The following is a 20267-nucleotide window of genomic DNA, read 5'->3' on the forward strand; positions in this document are numbered from 1 at the left end:
ACCAAGCCACAATATTCCTCATCTTATCTGATGGCTCTCTGCAGTCTCGACACAGCAGGACCTAAAATTTCTGCCTCAGACCCGCTCTAGCTTTTCATTCAAGTCAGTCCCTCAAGCCCTTAATTACAAATATAGCTCAGTGATGTGCGAGCAATAATCTGCCTGCCTTCTTGTTTCAGTGACAAACACAAACACTATCTTTGATAGAGTCTAATTATGTATATAAGTGTATACTATAGAGATATCGGGACTGAAAATTATCTTTCTGTTTATCTTTCACTGTATTCGGTTCACCATTCTGTCATTAAGAAACCTAACATGTCAGTTATAATCTAATTAGCTTCGTGATAACCAAGCGGGAGACAACAATAATAGCGAAATAAGGTTGTGCAGAGCTGAGAAGGAGAGGTTTCAGCTTGGATGGCCCTGTAGAAACAGATGACAAGCGTAATCAATGTGGACACCTTGAGAAACCATACTATTAACTATCTTATAAACAAATCCTGGGATGGAATACCAATTTAAAACATTCAACTCCAGCATTGGAGGCATCATTTGTCATTCGGGTTATATGAACCGAATGGGATTGCTTCAGGTTTTACCTCTGCAGCCGGGTGAGAGGAAGTTTTACAGACCATATTTTACAACAGACATATTCCGCAGCTGCCTTGTTACAGTCTAAACTCTGACGACTCTCTGGGTCAGTTTATCAGTTTTGTTTGTCAGCTATTGAGTTTTACACTTTTGTCAGTTTGATATTAAGTAGTTAGTTCCGACCGTGACCTTTGGCGAAGCTTATTTTTTTATAATTTTTTGGTATATGAAGTATAAAAATACTAATTAAACCACATAATATATGAAATCAGAAGCTGGCATTTGTAAACAACATAATGTAAGAACAGAAAAAAATAAAAAATAAAAATATATCTTTCAGTGTTTCGAAGATGTTTTAGAACCAGGTTGCACAGATGCTAGAAACTCAAAGGTGCATTCAAGTGCCTTATGGTTAATTCTTAAAGGTTAATGGTCACAGTTGCAGATGGACGATGGGTACTGGTTTTAGCAAGAGGATAATGCTTTATAAAAGATAAAAAAAACAAGCCTCTGACCAGCCAGAAAAATGTGACACACATTACGTCTATAAAAACAGTGCCAATAAGATTAGAAGTTTGAGGATTGAGTTGTGGAAGTTTTCTATTATTTCCTGGGTAAAATGTAGTTGAAACTGTTGAGTTCCATAAGATACTAGTTGATCTAAATGGGATAATGTTTCATTTCACTAGGGGTTTTCTAAATATCCAAAGACAAATGTCTTGGTTCTTCAGGCATTAAGGTAAAGTTTGTTTTTCTATAAGCCCAGCAAAGTATAGTTTCTATCATAAATCTGGAAGAATAAAAGACTTCTTTTATTTTAAACACATATTTTTGTACACACTGTATATGTGTTTCATCCAGTAGTAGGCTGTCTCTGCTGGTCCAAAGAATCAGAATGACTGACCTACATTTACATCCTACATTTTTATATTTGTTCCATGAGGATGTATTCAATTATTCCCCATTGTCTATTCTCTTTATTTTATAGCTTTTCTCTTGGTTTCACTGCTTCCGTTTGTCAACCATCATGTGTAGCCAGGTAAAAGAAACCTTGAGGCCTTTCGGAGCTTAAAATAAATGACAATGAACCTGTTGGTTTAACCAATTAGAATTCATGTTGGTTAAAATATATTGGTTTACACTGAATAGTTGTTTTCATCCATAAATGGCTCACAGAGGAGAATTAATGGATTTGGTAAAAAAAAAAAAAAAAAAAAAAAAAAAAAAAAACTTACTACAAAATAAGTAGTTGTTTTGGTGAGTATATAGTATTTTACTTACATTTTTTAATGTTTTGGTTATTTTATTCAGTAAACATTGACAATTCTGCTTGAGATGATGTACATGGTGCAGCTATGGCTGTAGTGAAATGAATTGTGTTCACTGGATTTCTTGCTTTAATAAATGCATTTATTTTAACCCCACCCCCTGAAGGGAAGGGAAGGGGGATTGTTTTTGGTTCAGTTTGTTTGTTTATTTGTTTGTTTACACTCTAACAGCAAAACCATTGGTTGAATTCATACCAAATTGGGTTTATAGATTGACAGTGACCCAAAATAGGTCTGATTACATTTTGGGAACAGTAGGTCAAAGTTCTAATTTTTTATGAATTTTTTAAAAATCTTTTTTTCCCCATTTACTTAAAATGGCCGAAATTTCACATGTCTGTAGCAGCAAAACTATTGGCTGAATTCATACCAAATTGGGTTAATAGATTGCCAGTGACCTAGAATAGATGTGGTTACATTTTGGGAGAAGTAGGTCAAAGTTAAAAAAAATTTTATGATTTTTTTTTTTTTTTTTTTTTTTTTTAAATTTCTCCCATTTACTTATAATGGGCAAAATTTCAAATTTCTATAAAAACATCCATTTTGTTTCAACTTACTTCAAACTTGGCACATATATAGAGGTAGCTGGTATGGTGACATCACCACATGCATAGACATGATGACATCAGCTGGATCAATGCCAAAATAAGCTACAATACGTGCAGGGGCCGGGGTTTGTTGTGCCTGGCACCACTTGTTTCTATGTGAGATACCTGCCTTTTTCTTACCTGCCGTGTTTTTTTTTTTTGTATATTATCAATATTTAAAGCTGGATTTAGTCAGGCAGAACACCACTGAAGACCTAGACGTGAAATACATAGTCTGCCACTGATTTAATCTAAGTAATGTTGACAGATTTAACTGGTTAAATATTGGATTTAGAATGAGTGTCAAGCTGTGTTTTTCATCTGAAATAATCAGCAATATGTTTTATTCACATAGTCTGTTTTCAGATGTTAATGTCAGAGTAAATAGAGTTGTTACTTGACTGCACAATAAGAACAAAAGCACATGGACTTTCACTGGACAGTTTACGAAGTGTTTTGTCAACGTGGGAGGTTGCCAATGAATTTTTCACACTTTCACATACAACAGCATGTGCAAAGAGTCATAAATCTAACCATGAATATGTATGTGCTTATGGAAGAGGAATCTGCAGCCAGAAATGCAGCACTTGAGTTGGTGACTCATGCTATAAACCTACTCAGACTACACATACAAAAATGTATAACTTGTTTGTCAGTATTTGACTTAACAAGTGCTATTTGGTGATATGAAATAAGAAATAATACGGCTTTATTCATAAGGGAATGAAAGGCGTTCTGCTAAATTATGATTTCCTCAAGCTTCCATAGCTAATTGGTGCTTAGCCTTGACCTTGTGTCAAAACCCTCTGAATTGGTAGAAAATTGTTACCACTGTTGAAAGTTAGCTCTTGCTGAATGTTTTAATTATTAGTGAAGCAAGCCAATATGCGCAATTTAATCACTGTTTGAATATGTAAAAGGCTGCGCATGTTACATAGGAATTAACAAATGCTCATGCATGATTATTGCTTCTTATCATAATCATTACCATAAACACCAATGTGAGAATCAGAGTCGTTTTATCTGCCTCAATGTGTAATATTCAGAACATTACACACTATATGTAGTTTTTAGTGCATCACATCCTGTTAAAAACATACAAGCATTGAAAAAGCAACCTAATAATGTACACAATAAATTTGCCAGTGTAAAAAATGCAGTGTCAAAGTATTTTAATTCTTTCACAGTTATTCCAACAATGGACAGAGTCAAATTTAACCAGATAACTTCCAGTGTTGGTGAAAATAATTGGAGTTAACAGAGGTTTTGCACTGTCAGTGTCATATATTCAGTGTTAAAGTAAATTGACTCTCTCAAAGTTAATTCAACACCGATAAGAGTAAGATACCTTTCAGTGTTAAAAAATAATGACTCTGAAAAGCCCCGCCCACCAACCTCCGTGCTCAAACTGAGTGAGAAGTTGGACTCTGGCGTGGCGATCTTCCTCGCATCGAAAAACTGCGTTTGTGTAAATAAACTATTGCCTTTGTTACTCCATCCAAGCAGAATCTGTGCAAGAATGTAATTACGTCATCTTTGTCAGTGTTGGGTACGTGTCTTCAAATACCGAATTTCAAATGGGTAATGTGATATCGGGTCGGCAGCTTTCATTTTACATGTCATTTTATGTTTACATTTAATTGCAATATTTCATTTTTACTTGGAATAAACTGGGAACAGAAATAATTGTATCTTTTTTTTCTCCCCTGGAGACACAAGGACTATAGTACATCATATGTAACACTGGCTGGAGGCAGTTAAAAATCAACACTCTTTGGAGTAATTTATTTATCAACATATAGTGTTAAGTAGGTTTAACACTGGAAAAGTTATTGCTTAACACTTAACTCTTCAGTGTTGCATGTGAATAACACTATGGGTGTTACTTCTCACATAGTGTAAAACTTGATTGACACTAATTGGTGTAGTGTAGTGTAAAATATTAACTCTTACTAGAGTAAAGTTGACTCTGGAAATGTAACTCTACGTTCAGTGTAAGTTTTACACTTTGTAGATAGGGACCATATGTTCACTGAGGTAGTGTTAAAATCAACTCTTTAAATGTTATATAAACTCTGGTGATTTTACTGTGTATAATGATGTAATGTTGCTCTTTACATTTATGATCTTTTTCATTGTAATATGATGTTGTCGTTTGTCGTTACTCTGTCATTGTTGTTTTTGGTTTGTTTAGTTGTTTGATTTTCCCTTTTTTTATGTGTTGTTGCTGTTGTTGTTGTTGTTTTATTGTCCACAATGGCTTGTTAAGTATCACAATGTAATAAAAGCAATGTAATAAACTATAATGTGCTTAAAATTGTGGTTTTATTATACCCTGGAATATAAATTAAATTCATTAGCACTGATTCTGTTTTAGGAAAATGGCATATTGAACATAGATACCTGGGCTTGATTCCTACTGAAATATTTTAGTCTGAATCCAAATTTTTAGACCTGACATGGATTGTGATTTTGTGATTCATGAACATCTGTGCTTCCAGGAAATAGCTGAGAGCCCTGGTAGCTGAGCGGAGCCGTGTTACCGCCCAGGCAGGCTAAGGCGTGAAGCAGTGAGACCACAGGCTGCCAGACATCATTATCTCTCTCAGCAGTCCCCCACAAGCTCTCAAACTGGGTTAGACTTAAGGATTCTGGGGCAAAAGACACCTGCAAATCAACAACAAAACAATGGTGCCTATGTTTGCAAATGGAGTGGCTCCTTCGTCTTTGGAACCACATGTGTCTGCGTGGACTTATAGGATTCGATACTGACGGCACTGACAGGATTTTTCTTTGCTGTTTCTGCTTCACTGTTTCGGTAAAGAACAAAACTTGTCGAAGGTGGACTACCCACTATCCCCTTAACAAAGTGAATATTGAAAAAAAAAGTTACCTAAGGAAGAAAGCAAATGTACAAAGCTTACAGAGGCGTAGTCGTTAAAGCTCAATCCACAGCAGCTTGAAAAGTCGACCACTGAACATGTTTTTATCTTCTTTTTTTTTTTTTTTCTCCATTTTCCTGAACAAAAAGCAGTTTAAACTTACAAAAAAGCTCTACCAAACTCTGTAATCCATCTGAACCTTTAGGGCTCCTATTCAGGAACAGGAAAAATGTGAAAAGAAGCTTTCAGTTTGCATCATGGATCTGTACAGGAGCCAGACCGATCCATATGGCTCGCAGGACTAGGCTGAGCAAATTGGTCTTCTTTAATGCAAACAGAAAAAAAAAACAAAAAAAAAAACAACACACCTATCCAAGTTGTTCAGCTTCCAGATGGAGAAAACAGATGTATTTGATGAAACATGTCTGGGGCACTGACAAACTCACACAGTAATTGATAAAGACACACAAATAGAATGGCTTTCAATCAGGGCAGAGCTGTTATCAAACTCAGATGCTGTCAACTTCAGCATCTCCATCCATCACACTACAAGCTTATCAGCAGAGGGGACCATTTTTCTTCCTCTGAAATTGAATCAAATCCCAAAGAAACAATGTCTTCACTGGAAAAAAGTGACTTCATATAGTGACCTGTAAAACGTCAGTTATGTGTGGAGGCATAGACTACATCATAGCCCACAGAAATGAATGTGATGAGACCGATATTCATATCTTTATTTTCATATCTGGGGTGGCCATGGCTAAAGAGGTAGAGTGGGTCGTCTAATAATTGAAGAGTTGGCGGTTCGAGTCCCAGTCTGTCCGTTGTGTCCTTGGGCAAGACACTTCACCCACCTTGCCTCCAGTGCCACTCACTCACTATGAATGTGTATGAATGTTTGGTAGTGTTTGGGTTAGGGTTAGAGTTAGGTGCGAATTGGCAGCCACGCTTCTGTGGCTACAGGTGTAGCTAACCACCACCTGAGGGGGAGTGTGAGAGCGAATGAGTAATGGGTCAATAATAAATAATGTAAAGCGCTTTGAGTGCCCAAAAAAGCACTATAGAAATCTAATCCATTATTATATTTGCATATTTATAACTTTAATAAAAGTATAACACATAATATAACAACTGTTTTTGTTTTGTGAATTCACCTTTAACTACAGAATATTTTAGTACTTCTCAGTAAATGTATTAGAGACACTTACATTACATATTGGGTTATGGCTTTCATATACAGAATAATAAATGAACATCTATCTATCTATCTATCTATCTATCTATCTATCTATCTATCTATCTATCTATCTATCTATCTATCTATCTATCTATCTATCTATCTATCTGTATATATATATATATATATATATATATATATATATATATATATGTATGTGTGTGTATATAGATAGATAGACAGATAGATCTATCTATCTGTATATATATATATATATATATATATATATATATATATATATATATGTATGTGTGTGTATATAGATAGATAGATAGATAGATAGATAGATAGATAGATAGATAGATAGATAGATATAGATATAGATATAGATATATACCTGTAAAATGAATAACAGTAAATATATAACTCAATTCCTAATCCACATTCAGTGGCATTAATCAAGTTCAACCGGACAAGTAATGTATTAAATAAGCTATTTCGCAATCTGCTCAAAACTGCAGGAGCCAAAATCAGGGCAAAAGCTTTGCAGCTCCCTCCTCTTCATCCTCATTAAAAAAAAAAAAAAAAAAAAAAAAAAAAAAAAAAAAAAAAAAAAAATATATATATATATATATATATATATATATATATATATATAGATAGATAGATAGATAGATAGATAGATAGATAGATAGATAGATATAGATATAGATATAGATAGATATAGATAGATAGATATAGATATAGATATAGATATAGATATAGATATAGATGACCTGATATTTTCATGGTATTGTTAGAGAGTGATGCCACTTCTCCAAGCTTTCATGATGAAATGCAGACTAGAGTAGTCCCAGAATGCCCAGGTTATATCTGACTGAATCTGATCGGTGATTGGTGTTTACAGCTGTCAGTCACACATATTCACCCTGTACCTGTCAGAAAACACCTGTGATTGGACTAAATCTGTGTCATGGTGCAGCTTTTATAAAAGTCTGAAAACACAAGAAAAGAGTAGATGCAGAAGTCTTGTGTTCTCTCAGACCGCTTGAATTACAAGCTGGTGAAAAGTAATTATTAAATATTTTCAAACACTGTCGCTTTAAGGTAAGAAAGGTTTCCAATTTTTTAATCAAGTCAGTGGAGCACAAATACCAACCATGGTCACGCTTATGAGGAACACTGGGTAGTTTTTTTTTTTTTTCTTGAACACAAATGATTCATTTTTGAAAATTAATAGAAATACATTATTTGTTGCTGAATTTGTATTCAGAAGAGCCTTTATTTGTGCTTTTCCAAACTAAATTAAAACCACTCTCCTATCTCTTGTATTGGAGGGGTCTGCTGTGCATGAACCTTTTATAATGAGGGACTGTTTTACCACATGTTGTACCACTGGTTTTATCCTTTACCATGACAGAAACTCTTATGGTAAAAGGATAAACCTTGGGTGCAGATTTTTGTGCCCAAACTAGAAACACAACACTTGCCTTTTCACAAAATGACTGAAAAACATTTTTTTTTTTAAACTGCACTTGAATGCAGATTATACACAGTACTCACAGACTGTATTACCTATTTATTTAAATATTCATGTTTTTGTAAAATTAGTTTAGGCAACTTGCCTTCTTCTTCATGTGAGACAGGTGTGTGTGTGTGTGTGTGGGGGGGGCACCCTCTACTGATGAACCACCGCTGCTCAGAAGAGACGTGGACTGTCTATATGTAACAGGGTCAATTATTTAGCAGCAATGTGGGTCTATATTTTACATTGTGTATTGTTATAATTACACAGTCTGTTCATTTTATTTTCGTTTCTTTTGGTTGGTACCTGACATTGTAGGCCTCCGGGTCAGTGTGTGGAACTTCTGGTTTTGGTCTGTTCCCCTGCGAACAATTTACGGTGTGACACTGCGCACTATAACCGGAGTTTTCGCGCCTTTGCCTCTTCCCTTTTGTTCTGGATTTCTGTGGGAGAGGTGAGCAGCCATGTAGTTCGTAAAAATTTTTGGTTTAACCTTTGTTAATTTAATTTTTTTACATGAACCAGCTAGTTTAGGCTGTATTAGGCGCTTATAATGTATTTAAACATATTTCTTTATCATTTGGTTTGTGCAGGAGTGTGTTTTGCGTGGGATCCCTGACCGGATGTCTTTATGTTTTATCATTTTTGTCAGGTATGCTGTATTTTGTTTTAATAATTCAATGTATTTTGTGCCCTTTTGTTACGGATTTCTGTGGGAGAGGAGTGTGTTTTACGTGGGATCACTGACTGGGGGTCTTTATGTTTTATAATTTTTGTCAGTCAGAACAATAAACGGAGACTGCCTCCAAGGACACACGTGTGGGTCTCATCATTAAAAAAAAAAAGAACACAACGCAGAGTCCAACACCACCGGTTACATATATGCTCTCATTTCTTCATTGGAACCATTACTTACTCTTTTAAATGTTTAAGCTTTTACACAAACATTAAAAATATTTGGCTTTATTTTTGAAGTTGTGTGTTAGTTCCGTCTTAAAGCTGCGTATGACTTTCATCACCAATTTTTCATCAAATCTGTCAAACCCAAGTCATAGCCTAAGTACCACGAATCCATAAATCTTTCCGGGATTATGCACCTTAATCTCTTCCCTCATGGTGAAGAATTTCGATGTGTACTCCACCAGAAACAAACCATTTGTTTAGAGACAGTGCCTGTATAGGTCACTCGGGCATTTTCGGAAGAGATTCAGGTGCGTAATCATGGAAAGACTTATGGATTCGTGATACTTAGGGTATGACTCAGGTTTTACAGATTTGATGAAAAATTGGTGATGAAAGTCATATACAGCTTTAAGTCGTTTGTAAGCAGCGTTGTGCAAGTTACTTCCAAACTGTAATACATTACAGATTACTTGTTACTGTTATTTAAAAGTAATTACTTACTTTACAGTATGATTATTACATGACTCCTGTGTTACTTTTTAGTTACATACAGACTGGTTAGTGTTTCAGCTGGTTTTAGTTGTTTGGTCATTTTCAGACGTGTCTTTTTTCACACTTTAATGATTATGATTTTGCCTTCAAATAAATGTTTAATCGGACTGAGTCGAAGAAAACTGCCCTCTCCCACTGGTCGGGATGCGGCACTGTGTCGCTGGTGCCTGGTTGCCGGGGTCGGCGGCTGGCTCCTGGTGCGGATGGCTCCCTAAAACAGCGCCTCCTCTTTTACTTTTACTTCCTGGTCCTCTTGTGCTTAGTCAGTCTTTTTAAGTGTTCGTGTGTGTGTGTGTGCGTGTAGGTGTGTGTGCGTGTGTGTGTGAGAGTGTGTGGGTGGGGGGGTACTGATTTTTAAACTGACATGTAAAGCAGTTTGTGCTACGTCCTCTATGTATGAAAAGTGCTATATAAATAAAGTAGGGATGTACCGATACTACTTTTTTTCCAGACCGAGTATGAGTATGAGTACTTACATTTGAGTACTTGCCGATACCAAGTACTGATACGAGTACTTAATAATCCCCTTCCAGTTCTTAGTTCCTTTTGTAAATGTGCTTTATTGTCGTTGTCATTAGTGTGACTGGAAAAAAGTGCTGCTACTGACATTTAATGTGTTGGAATGAGCGTTTCTCAATAAATCCACCAAGGGGCGCCACTCTTAATTAACCATACTGGACAAATACCACGAAGAACAGTAAGGTTTTTTGAGAAGAGGAAGAAGAAAGTCAGTAATAAAAAACATGGAGACAACAGAGGCAACACTAACGTGATACTAATATTGCAGTATTTTCGCTAGTAAGGCATAACAGCTTAGCTTCAGAAGGTAGAGGAAAGATAAATGAGCGATAAGTTTGGTTTTCACTTCTGCAGGCGGGGGTCCGCACCGCTCCGTACTCCTGCTGGTATTCTCATTCTGGGTATGCATCTGCCATCACCTGGAAAACAGATGGAATGTACGCAGAGGACGGACAGAATGTTGCGTCCGTATCTGTCTGTGTCTTTAACGTTACTTGCAGTCAGCGTTACTTTTATCACTGTCATTTATTTTGAAAAATCTCCACACTCTTCACACTCCCCACACATTATTCCACCGCCGCGTACCTGCTGCACTGAACTGGGAATGTCAAACGGCCGTAAGTGTTATCGGTGCATTTGTATCGGATATCTTTTACGAGTATGAGTACAAGTACAAACACTGAGTATCGGAGCCGATGCTGATACTCGTATTAGTATCGGTGCATCCCTAAAAAAAAAATTAATTGATTGATTGAAAACAAACAATAGATTATACGATAACAAATTAATCAATAGCTGCAGCTCTAAATATAATAAATAAATCTGTCACAGGACTCACTCAGGCATTTAGATGGGCATGAATGATAATGAATGCTGATTGGCTAATCCTTACCTGAGGGGTTGAGCAGCCTCCAGGTGATTGCAGGGTCCGGTCTGCCGCTGGCCAAACAAGTGAGTGTCACATTACTGCCTTCGTTCACTATGATGTCTTCTGACACTTTGTAGATGTTGGCTGGAACTGGAGACATAAGAAATGACATTAAAATTAGGAATGCTTTGATTTAATATTCACCATTTTACAAACCGTGGCTTTACCAGCAAGTTTGAACTGATTTAAATGAGATAAAGACCATCTTGTTCGTTTTTTATGTAACTTGAAAAACATATAGTGTCTGTTTGCTGCCAACACAAGCTGACCTTGATTCGTACACTGAAAAGAAGAGTTAAGAAAAGCTTTGGAGAACCTTTTTTTTTTCCCAGTGCTACAGCCCTCAGAGATACTTACAGTAAACTTTCTCAACCCAGGATCCTAATAAGCAATTTAATCTCCTGCTCCGGGACCTGAGCTCATGAAAACAGATTGCCTCCCCTGTCATTTGGGGAGGCACCAGACACTTGGCACTGATTCTGAGTTCTGACACCTACTCTCAGAAAAGTAGGCTTTAATAAACGAATCAAAATTTAAAGGTGAAATGAATGTTTTTGCGTGTGTGTGCGACACTGATTTTCAAAGTAACACGGACTCGTTTCATCTGAACGCGGCGTTTAATGATCACCCTGCCTCACGATCATGTCAACCCTCACTCCTACCGCTCACTCCCACACAAACAAACACAAATCTGGAAAAAAAAAGGGGAACGGGAGACAGTAAAACCTATAGTGGCAAGAAGAAACTCAGATAAATTAAGAAGGTACAGTGTGCTTTAAAGCGAGTCAGCAGCTCAGATGCAATCACTCATGAAGTATGCTGGGGGGCATGCATCACTGTGTTGGAAAACTGTAAGTAAATTGGTTGAGATAAGGTATTGTATATACAGATGTGGAGGCAGAATTAAAAAATGATCAATGGCTTTGGAATATGATGAATGTTGTAAGGTGTATAATGTGCCAAATGAAGAGTAACAGTGTTTTTCCTCTAAACTTTTACAGAGAAGGGTTGACTGTTCTAATTTCATCAGTTCTCACATGTATGTGTCAATAATCATTACTCCAGAATTCTCACAAAATAATCCAGCAGATAGATAGATAGATAGATAGATAGATAGATAGATAGATAGATAGATAGATAGATAGATAGATAGATAGATAGATAGATAGATAGATACTTTATTAATCCTGAGGGAAATTCAAGTATTCAGCAGCTTTACATACAGCACGAGACAAAAAACAGACAGACCAAAACATAACACAACAGTGGGTTAGTAGCCAGGTTGACATTAGGGTTAGTATATATACTCTAAAAGACGCTTGCTAAAGATCTAAAAGAGCTTCCTGTACAATACTGTAAATAAAGACTAGCATCCTCTTAAGAGCACAACTGAAGCACTGACACTGCCTCAATCCCATATCATCAATAAGCCTTCTTAGCCCTGTTTTTGGTACAGCATATATGTTTATTTGTTGAGGAGATGCATGACGCACCGGATGTAAATTCAATACGAAGTCTGGTCTAGTCCTGTGACATATTTGGATAAAAAGACCAAACTAGAGAAATCATTGCATTAGTTAATATGTGCCAGTTAAGACAGAAAGACTAGTGCTTGCTCGTGGAGGATCCTGTTGGGTTTCTGTGATTTGGCTTATTAAGAGTCTGGTGTGGACCAGCTCTGAATGTAAAGTGTCATGACATAACATTTGTTATGATCTGGCACTATATAAATAAAATTTGACCTTATTTATACATGTATTTATCGACTGTATTCTTATTATGATCTTGTATTTGATGAGTTACTGATTTATTAAAATAAAAGCTGAAATATTGTCTAAACTTTGCCATATATATATATCTATATATATATATCTATATATCTATATATATATATATATACATATATATATATATATATATACATATATACATATATATATATATATATATATATATATATATATATATATATATATATATATATACACACACATAAATAAATACAGGGCAATTAAAAAGAATAAAGATATACACAAACAGTACAACAGTACAAATATAAATATAAAATATGTAAAAAAAAAAAAAAAAAAAAGGTAATACAAAGTGCAAGACCAATTCAGACTGTGCAAAATAATAATAGATAGATAAATAGAGTCTGTCCGATTAATCAACCGGCTGATTAATCAGGCCAATTATAGCGTATCACCGATTAATCAACATCGGCCAATACGAAACCGATTTATTAGCTTTTTTTCTGTGGAGATTCCGTCATTTGCTACTCCTGTGTGTGTGTGTGTGTGTGTGTGTGTGTGTGAGTGTGTGTGTGTGTACGTGCTCAGAGAAATACAGGAACAGTAAAGCATGTCAGTTTCACTTTCACTTCCAATCAGACAATCATACTATCACACGCACACAATCACAGTCACCCCCCCCCCCCACTCTGACAAGGATGGACCACTAAGCCCCTTTAGCTTGCTTTGTAGTTGGACTCATTAAAGGTAGGTGTCACTTACATTTTAAAGAATGATTTACCAAACAATTTTTATGTCACTATTTATAAAATATAGACTCACATCTTTTGCCAAAGTCTGCTCTCCCCAGCATAAAAACTACCACATCTACAACCCGGGGTTCCCCACAGATCACATACTAGTCTAATATAAGACTATTATACAGCGTTTGAAAGTTGTGTAAATATCTTTGTGAGATAAACAAAGATTTAGGCAACTGTTAATTCACATGTCCACCATTATCTAATATAAGATTATTATATCCTATGTAGATCAATGTTCTTATTTCATATATCGGCCAATACATCGGTTATCAGCCAATATCAGATATTGGCTGATTTATTGGATATCAGCTTTTTTTTAGCCCCCAATATCAGTATCAGCAACAGCCCCAAAAATCCCATATCAGTTGGGCTGTAATAGATAGATAGATAGATAGATAGATAGATAGATAGATAGATAGATAGATAGATAGATAGATAGATAGATAGATAGATAGATAGATAGATAGATAGATAGATAGATACTTTATTAATCCAAAGGGAAATTCAAGTATTTAGCAGCCTTGCATTTAGCAAAAGAAGACAAAAAACAGACAGACCAAAACAGGTGGGTTAGTACCAGGCTGACATTAAGGTTAATATATATCTAAAAAAACTTGCTAAAGAGCTTTTTCTAAAGAAAATTCTGTACAATCCTGTAAACAAAGACTTCTGATTGTATTTATACATTTCAGGGCACAGTGATTTAATGTGAAAAAGTGATAAACAACACTTGTAAGACTTATTTTCTTAAGCATGTGTGTTTGTTGTTTGAGCACAGACAAATCTTGCCAAACTTGATCTCAGATAATCTTTAACTGTTCTTGACCCTTTATGTTTTTCCAGGCTTTTTTATACTGAATGCCTCCAGACCAGTGATCCACCTTTGACCTGCCCTGCTGTGTATACTGTTTTGTTTTCTATTTTGTTTTGTTTTTGTTTTTTTTTGCAGTAACTCACCGTTCAAAGTCAGAATAATTTGCAAAACATTCTCAAATCAGTTAAGCAAAGAGAGGGGATACTTCTTTCTAAATTAACCTTGCAACTATGCTGCCCTAACCAAAAGAATAATAATGCTTAAAGTCAAAGAGGTGTTGCAAATAATGAATATCAAATTTAACAACTTTGACATTTCCCTCAACATTTTAATCTGTCGCTCACATAATATCCATGGTTAGAGGAATGAGGAGGGAAAACATGCGTTGACATCTACGGTATTCTGGCGAGATATTGGTTTATGAAGAGCAGGAATAAAAAGCACTTGACTATTTATTTGCATTCCTGGCTCCTTTTTGATTATCATTCATCTTAATGAATGGCTATATATTATGCCACTTGACTCTACCACTTCAATACTGTATACTGCAATGTTTATTAGTCTGTTTATAATAATCTATGTAGTATATAATCCATATAATATATTTACAGCACCTCAAAATCTATCTGTACATTATGTACTGTCAAGTTAGGCAGAGGTCAGGGCCCCACAGGTCACACCAGGCACCAGAAGGCCTCATAAAGAAGTGTAACACCCAGCATTTTAACCAATGTAAAGTACAGCTTAGTATTAAAAAGATGATTTGAACTGATGTATTGCATTAAATTAGATATATGTAATGTGATCAATAAGTATAGCTAAGAAAAGAATGTTTAAATGAATGTTGATTCATTTGTGACTACTGTGTGTAGAGGAGACAAGTTGAGACATGTTAAAAGCAGTGAAAGGGCATGTTAGGACAAAGTCCGGCAGAAAAGGAGAAGTAAAGTAAGCAGCACCGAGCCATCTGCAGCTGAAGCTAACTGATAACGTTAAGAAAAGAGAAGTGACATAAACAATAGGCTATTTTCTGCACCCAAAACTGGTCAAGACCAGTAAAAAAGGGAAGTTCTGCCAGAGGCATTTAGACATTACTCATCTATCAATGAAGTCAACTGTCTAGGCATCAATGAGGTAATGCCTAGAGTTTGGTTAAAAACCAGAACCGCTATTATAGCATTTTCAGAAGTGCGAGACGCTCTAAGAAGTTGCGTGCCCTACGTTGTAAAACGTAGAGAAGATAACTCTGAGCGATGCTCTTTTGAGACCCGAAAGGAGCGTGGCAGATTGGCTTCGGAGTTAATCTTACTTCTCAAATAATGCTGGAGGCTCATCTGACAGAATAACTTTGCATCGACGGATCGAACTTTTAAAAGCAAAGACCTATTTCTTCAGATGACAAAGGACCAAAGACTCTTAAAGGCAAGAATTGTATTTTAAGAGCTTTTACCACCTTATGGGGAACATTTGCCGACGGACCATCTGTTTAACAGACTTTTGGTATTTTTCTCCACTTTGGCCCGGACTGGAAAGGAAGAAGAATTTTTACATTTTCTTATTTCTTTTCTTTTACCCAGTATTTTAAGACAAACTCGGAAGCCCTGATCAAGCTGTTGAGGTTGTCTTTGCAAATTAAATTAATTTTTACCTTTTGACTTTTTACAGTAATTAGATTAAATTTGGTTTTTGATTTTTCTACATTTATTAAATTTCTCTAACTTCTTGACTTTTTCCTATTTACGTTTTTGATATTGATTAAGTTTTAATTTTTGATTTTTATCCGAATTCTCCGGTTTTGTAACTTTTTCCGATTAATACTCGGTAAGTGATAATCCTATTTTTCTAAATTATACAATTGTTTATTTTTACTAGGTTAGACCTTTTTCTATATTTAGTTGTAATTACTATTTTTACATTTTCACTTATTGGACTCCTTTTCCAATTTTTCAATTCTTTATGAATTTGAACCTTTTTCAATAAGCTTTTAGAAGTCATTAGTTCTTATTTCCATTTATCCGATTTTTCTCGGTTATTGGATTGTCTACGAATTCAGTCTATTCGACTTGTTAATCTAGATTGATTTTGGATTCTATTTTTATAGTTTTACTTTTCCGATTTAACCGGATTTACAACACTTTCTAATTTTTGATGTTTTTACCAATTCGTGATTTTTCCTTTTACAGAAGTTAGAGAAATAATTATTCTTATTTGAGAACTTTTCCAATTTTGATTTTCTTTCAATTTTGGATTGAAGAAAAGAGACTTTCAACACCATTCTATTTTTATGTTTTTCTTCCCCTTGAGGAGATCAAGCGAGGCAACAATTAGGGACATTTTCACAAGGCTGAACTGTGGGTTGACAGATTACAACAGGGATTGCGTTGAAGTAAGGAAAATTGAGGACAGTTTAGGTTTAATAAACAGGATATTGATTTATGGTTTTAGAAGTTCAGTTTAATGATTTTATTAGGGATTAATTGATTGATGATTTATGTATATGCTTTGCTTTGCTAAAATTGCCTACAATAAATTTATAAAAAGTAAATTCTAAATTCTCCTTGAGTTATTTCCCTGTGTGGCATAATATGCTGGTGAATGTAAAACGTTAGGTTTATTGTGTGCATAACATCAAAAGTCTCAAAGGTCCTGAAAGTATTTTAGCCTTTATCCACCTACCATTTTTATGTCCCGAAAGCCTATTTTCCTGGCTTTTAAATTATTACCTGTCATGTAACAAGTGCACTAATCCATGTGGAACAGCTACCAAAAACCAACTGGACTGGTATTATTACTGACCACAGAGTGGGTTTCTCCTGGCAGTTCTGGTACCAGGGTTAGCGGGGCAGAGGTTGGGATTAAAGGTAGTTAGAAGACAGGCGAGTGTTCCAAAATAAGTTCAGCTGAGTAGTACCTCTTCGGGTTAGTTCGTGAGGGTAAGACCCCAGTTCAGACACAAGAGGTCAGGACCCTATTTAAACGGAGAGCTGAACCACGGTTAGTAGTACCGGAGGATTAAACACGTGGCGACCACGAAGGGACGAGTTCCGAACGAAGGGAAGTTCGGGGTCCCGACAAAAGAATAAGCCGGTGGTCAAGGGACTACTGGTCGTGTGAGATCCCCGAAGGACTTCTGGGAGCAGACCTGACCCGAGCAGCAGCAGTCCTGACGGCATCAGGACCCAGAAGGGCGGAGCAGTTGAGAGGACCATAACTGCCCCATCCACGTTCCAGACCTGCTAGATGTGACAGCAGCAGGCGTGGAAGCAGCAGCAGTCGCCAAGGAGAAGACGGCTCTGCGGAGAAACCCAACCAGCTGACATCCCTCCTCTCTTGCCCCGATGCGCTAAGGGGGTTAGGAGTGGTGCAGCCCGACAACAGACAACGCAACGAGAGATGGGGGACGTCCTCATCCTCCAACCACAGATCGTCCGACGGCAGCGACCATGGTGACGGCGGAGACCACGACGGTGGCGGCAGCGGCGCTGGGTCCAGGGGCACCAGACCGGCAGGACGGGGAACCTCCAGCGTCAGCGGACCAGGGGTGCAGACAGGGACCAGAACCGCCAACGGATCCAAGGGCACCAGGCCAGGATGGCGGGGGACCTTCGCCGGTCCAGCAGCATGAGGGGGAACCAGAACCGTCACCGGAGCCAGAGGGACCAGGACCATCGCTGCGCCCGGAGCACCACCCGAAGCAGACGGATGGGGGCCGATCGACACCGCAGTGGGAGTCCACGCCTGAACAACCGCCGGAGAAAGGAGGCTCAAGGGGCAACGAGGCACCTTCGGATCAAGAAGGAAAGGCAGAGATCGCCATCTGGGAGGAGAACGGCTTCGAGACGGCGAAAGGAAAGAAAGGAGCACGTGACGATCTGCGGAAGAAGATAGCAGAGTTGAGACTGAATGTAGACCTTGTGGTGGTGCATCAGAGAGCTCACACCAGAGAAGGTCCTCACTGGCAAGGGAACGACGAGGTGGATCGTTTCGTCCAGCTGAGAAAAGTTGTCATTGTCGGTGAAGAAGAATGGGAGACTACACCCAGGGGGAAAGTCGTCCCGAGAGACTGCGTGGAGGGGGTGACGATGGCAGTGCAGCGAGACACTGGGCCATGCGGGCGCTGACCCAATGCGCAGGGAACTGGAGGTTCAGCGGCTCTGGATTCCGGGGGGTGAGGTACGCCGAGTCCTAAAGAACTGTGAGTTGTGCGGTCGATACAACGCAGGACCGAGAGGACAGCAGAGCGGCGGATTCACTATCAAGAGCTCCATACCACGGGGATTGATCTGCATGGATGTGGCAGGGGTCCCATGGGAGTGGCAGGGGCAGCCGTGAGGGCTAAGTATGATAGAAATGACAAAGTGGTCAAGATTTTAGACAGAAATACAGTACAATTAGAGATCCGGAATCCAAGGGATAGAGCAGCTGAAACCAGTTTCTGGCTAAATGGATACTGGGGACTGAAAACCATGGCCAATAGCACACAAGGCCTACCACCCTTCGTCAGATTGGCCACTGTGAAAGGGGTGGTTGTCACCAAGCGACATGCCAGAGGACTCTTAGTAGGCAGAGCCCTAGAGACTTTGAAACAAGCAAAAAGATCAGCGCTTTTACAAGAACCTGAGCAACTACAATGGAGTAGATTGAGAAACAGCTGTGTGGTGTGCCTGAAACCCACCACAGTGCTTGTGATTTGGACTGGCCCGGGAAGAAACAAGCCGGCGCGGTTCCAAGAAGATCCAAGAGAACTTAAAGAGCAACATCCTAAACCAGTGAAGGTTTTGGACTCACACGTGTGTGGAATATGCCGTGTAACGATGTTACCAAGAATCAAATTCATCGCCATGTGGGTGGTGAGAGAGATTGCAGATGAAGATAACCACTGCAGCTGTCGGTGGGATGGAGAATGTATGCTGGATGGTGATGACTGCAGACTCCTGAGGCGAGCGGGGTGCATGGTCCAAGCGGTGGAGGCTGAAGGATTGCAAGTGCAGCGTTTCCTGGACCCCATCGAGTCCCTGCGACCACTGAGAGAACCTCCAGAGTCATCGGGAGCCGAATGCAGCCGACGGGATGGACAGAGTGATCGAGGCAGCAGAGCGGAGACTCCGTGATTGGGAACCAGAGTTGGAGCGGATGACACAGCGGGCATCACAGCAGGTACAGCTAGAGCAGCAGTTGGAGGAGCTTCAGGTGGCCCAGGAGGTGCCACCATCCATCCGATCATCCTGACCTGTTGCATCCACAGGCTCCACTGGACTCTGTCAGGTCTGACACAACCCAGCTGATGTGGTCTTCGATCGCCCCAGATTCCCCGGAGTGATAAGTATAACCTGGGAGCCCTTGACCTCTAGGAGGGGGTGTCAAGTTAGGCAGAGGTCAGGACCCCACAGGTCACACCAGGCACCAGAAGGCCTCATAAAGAAGTGTAACACCCAGCATTTTAACCAATGTAAAGTACAGCTTAGTATTAAAAAGATGATTTGAACTGATGTATTGCATTAAATTAGATATATGTAATGTGATCAATAAGTATAGCTAAGAAAAGAATGTTTAAATGAATGTTGATTCATTTGTGACTACTGTGTGTAGAGGAGACAAGTTGAGACATGTTAAAAGCAGTGAAAGGGCATGTTAGGACAAAGTCCGGCAGAAAAGGAGAAGTAAAGTAAGCAGCACCGAGCCATCTGCAGCTGAAGCTAACTGATAACGTTAAGAAAAGAGAAGTGACATAAACAATAGGCTATTTTCTGCACCCAAAACTGGTCAAGACCAGTAAAAAAGGGAAGTTCTGCCAGAGGCATTTAGACATTACTCATCTATCAATGAAGTCAACTGTCTAGGCATCAATGAGGTAATGCCTAGAGTTTGGTTAAAAACCAGAACCGCTATTATAGCATTTTCAGA

At 38.2% G+C, this 20267-nt stretch overlaps 1 protein-coding gene across 1 annotated transcript in view; it reads right to left on the bottom strand.

Annotated features, from left to right (window-relative positions):
* The window catches only part of lsamp (limbic system associated membrane protein), a 477058-nt gene that overhangs the window by 52968 nt on the left and 403823 nt on the right, over positions 1 to 20267 (bottom strand). Inside the window, exon 4 of the mRNA XM_030151629.1 lies at positions 10960 to 11085. Within this exon, the coding sequence (XP_030007489.1) occupies positions 10960 to 11085 (126 nt within the window). The remainder of the gene's footprint in view (positions 1 to 10959; positions 11086 to 20267) is intronic.

Source organism: Sphaeramia orbicularis, chromosome 13 (genome assembly GCF_902148855.1).
Source record: "Sphaeramia orbicularis chromosome 13, fSphaOr1.1, whole genome shotgun sequence".
NCBI classification, from domain to species: Eukaryota; Metazoa; Chordata; class Actinopteri; order Kurtiformes; family Apogonidae; genus Sphaeramia; species Sphaeramia orbicularis.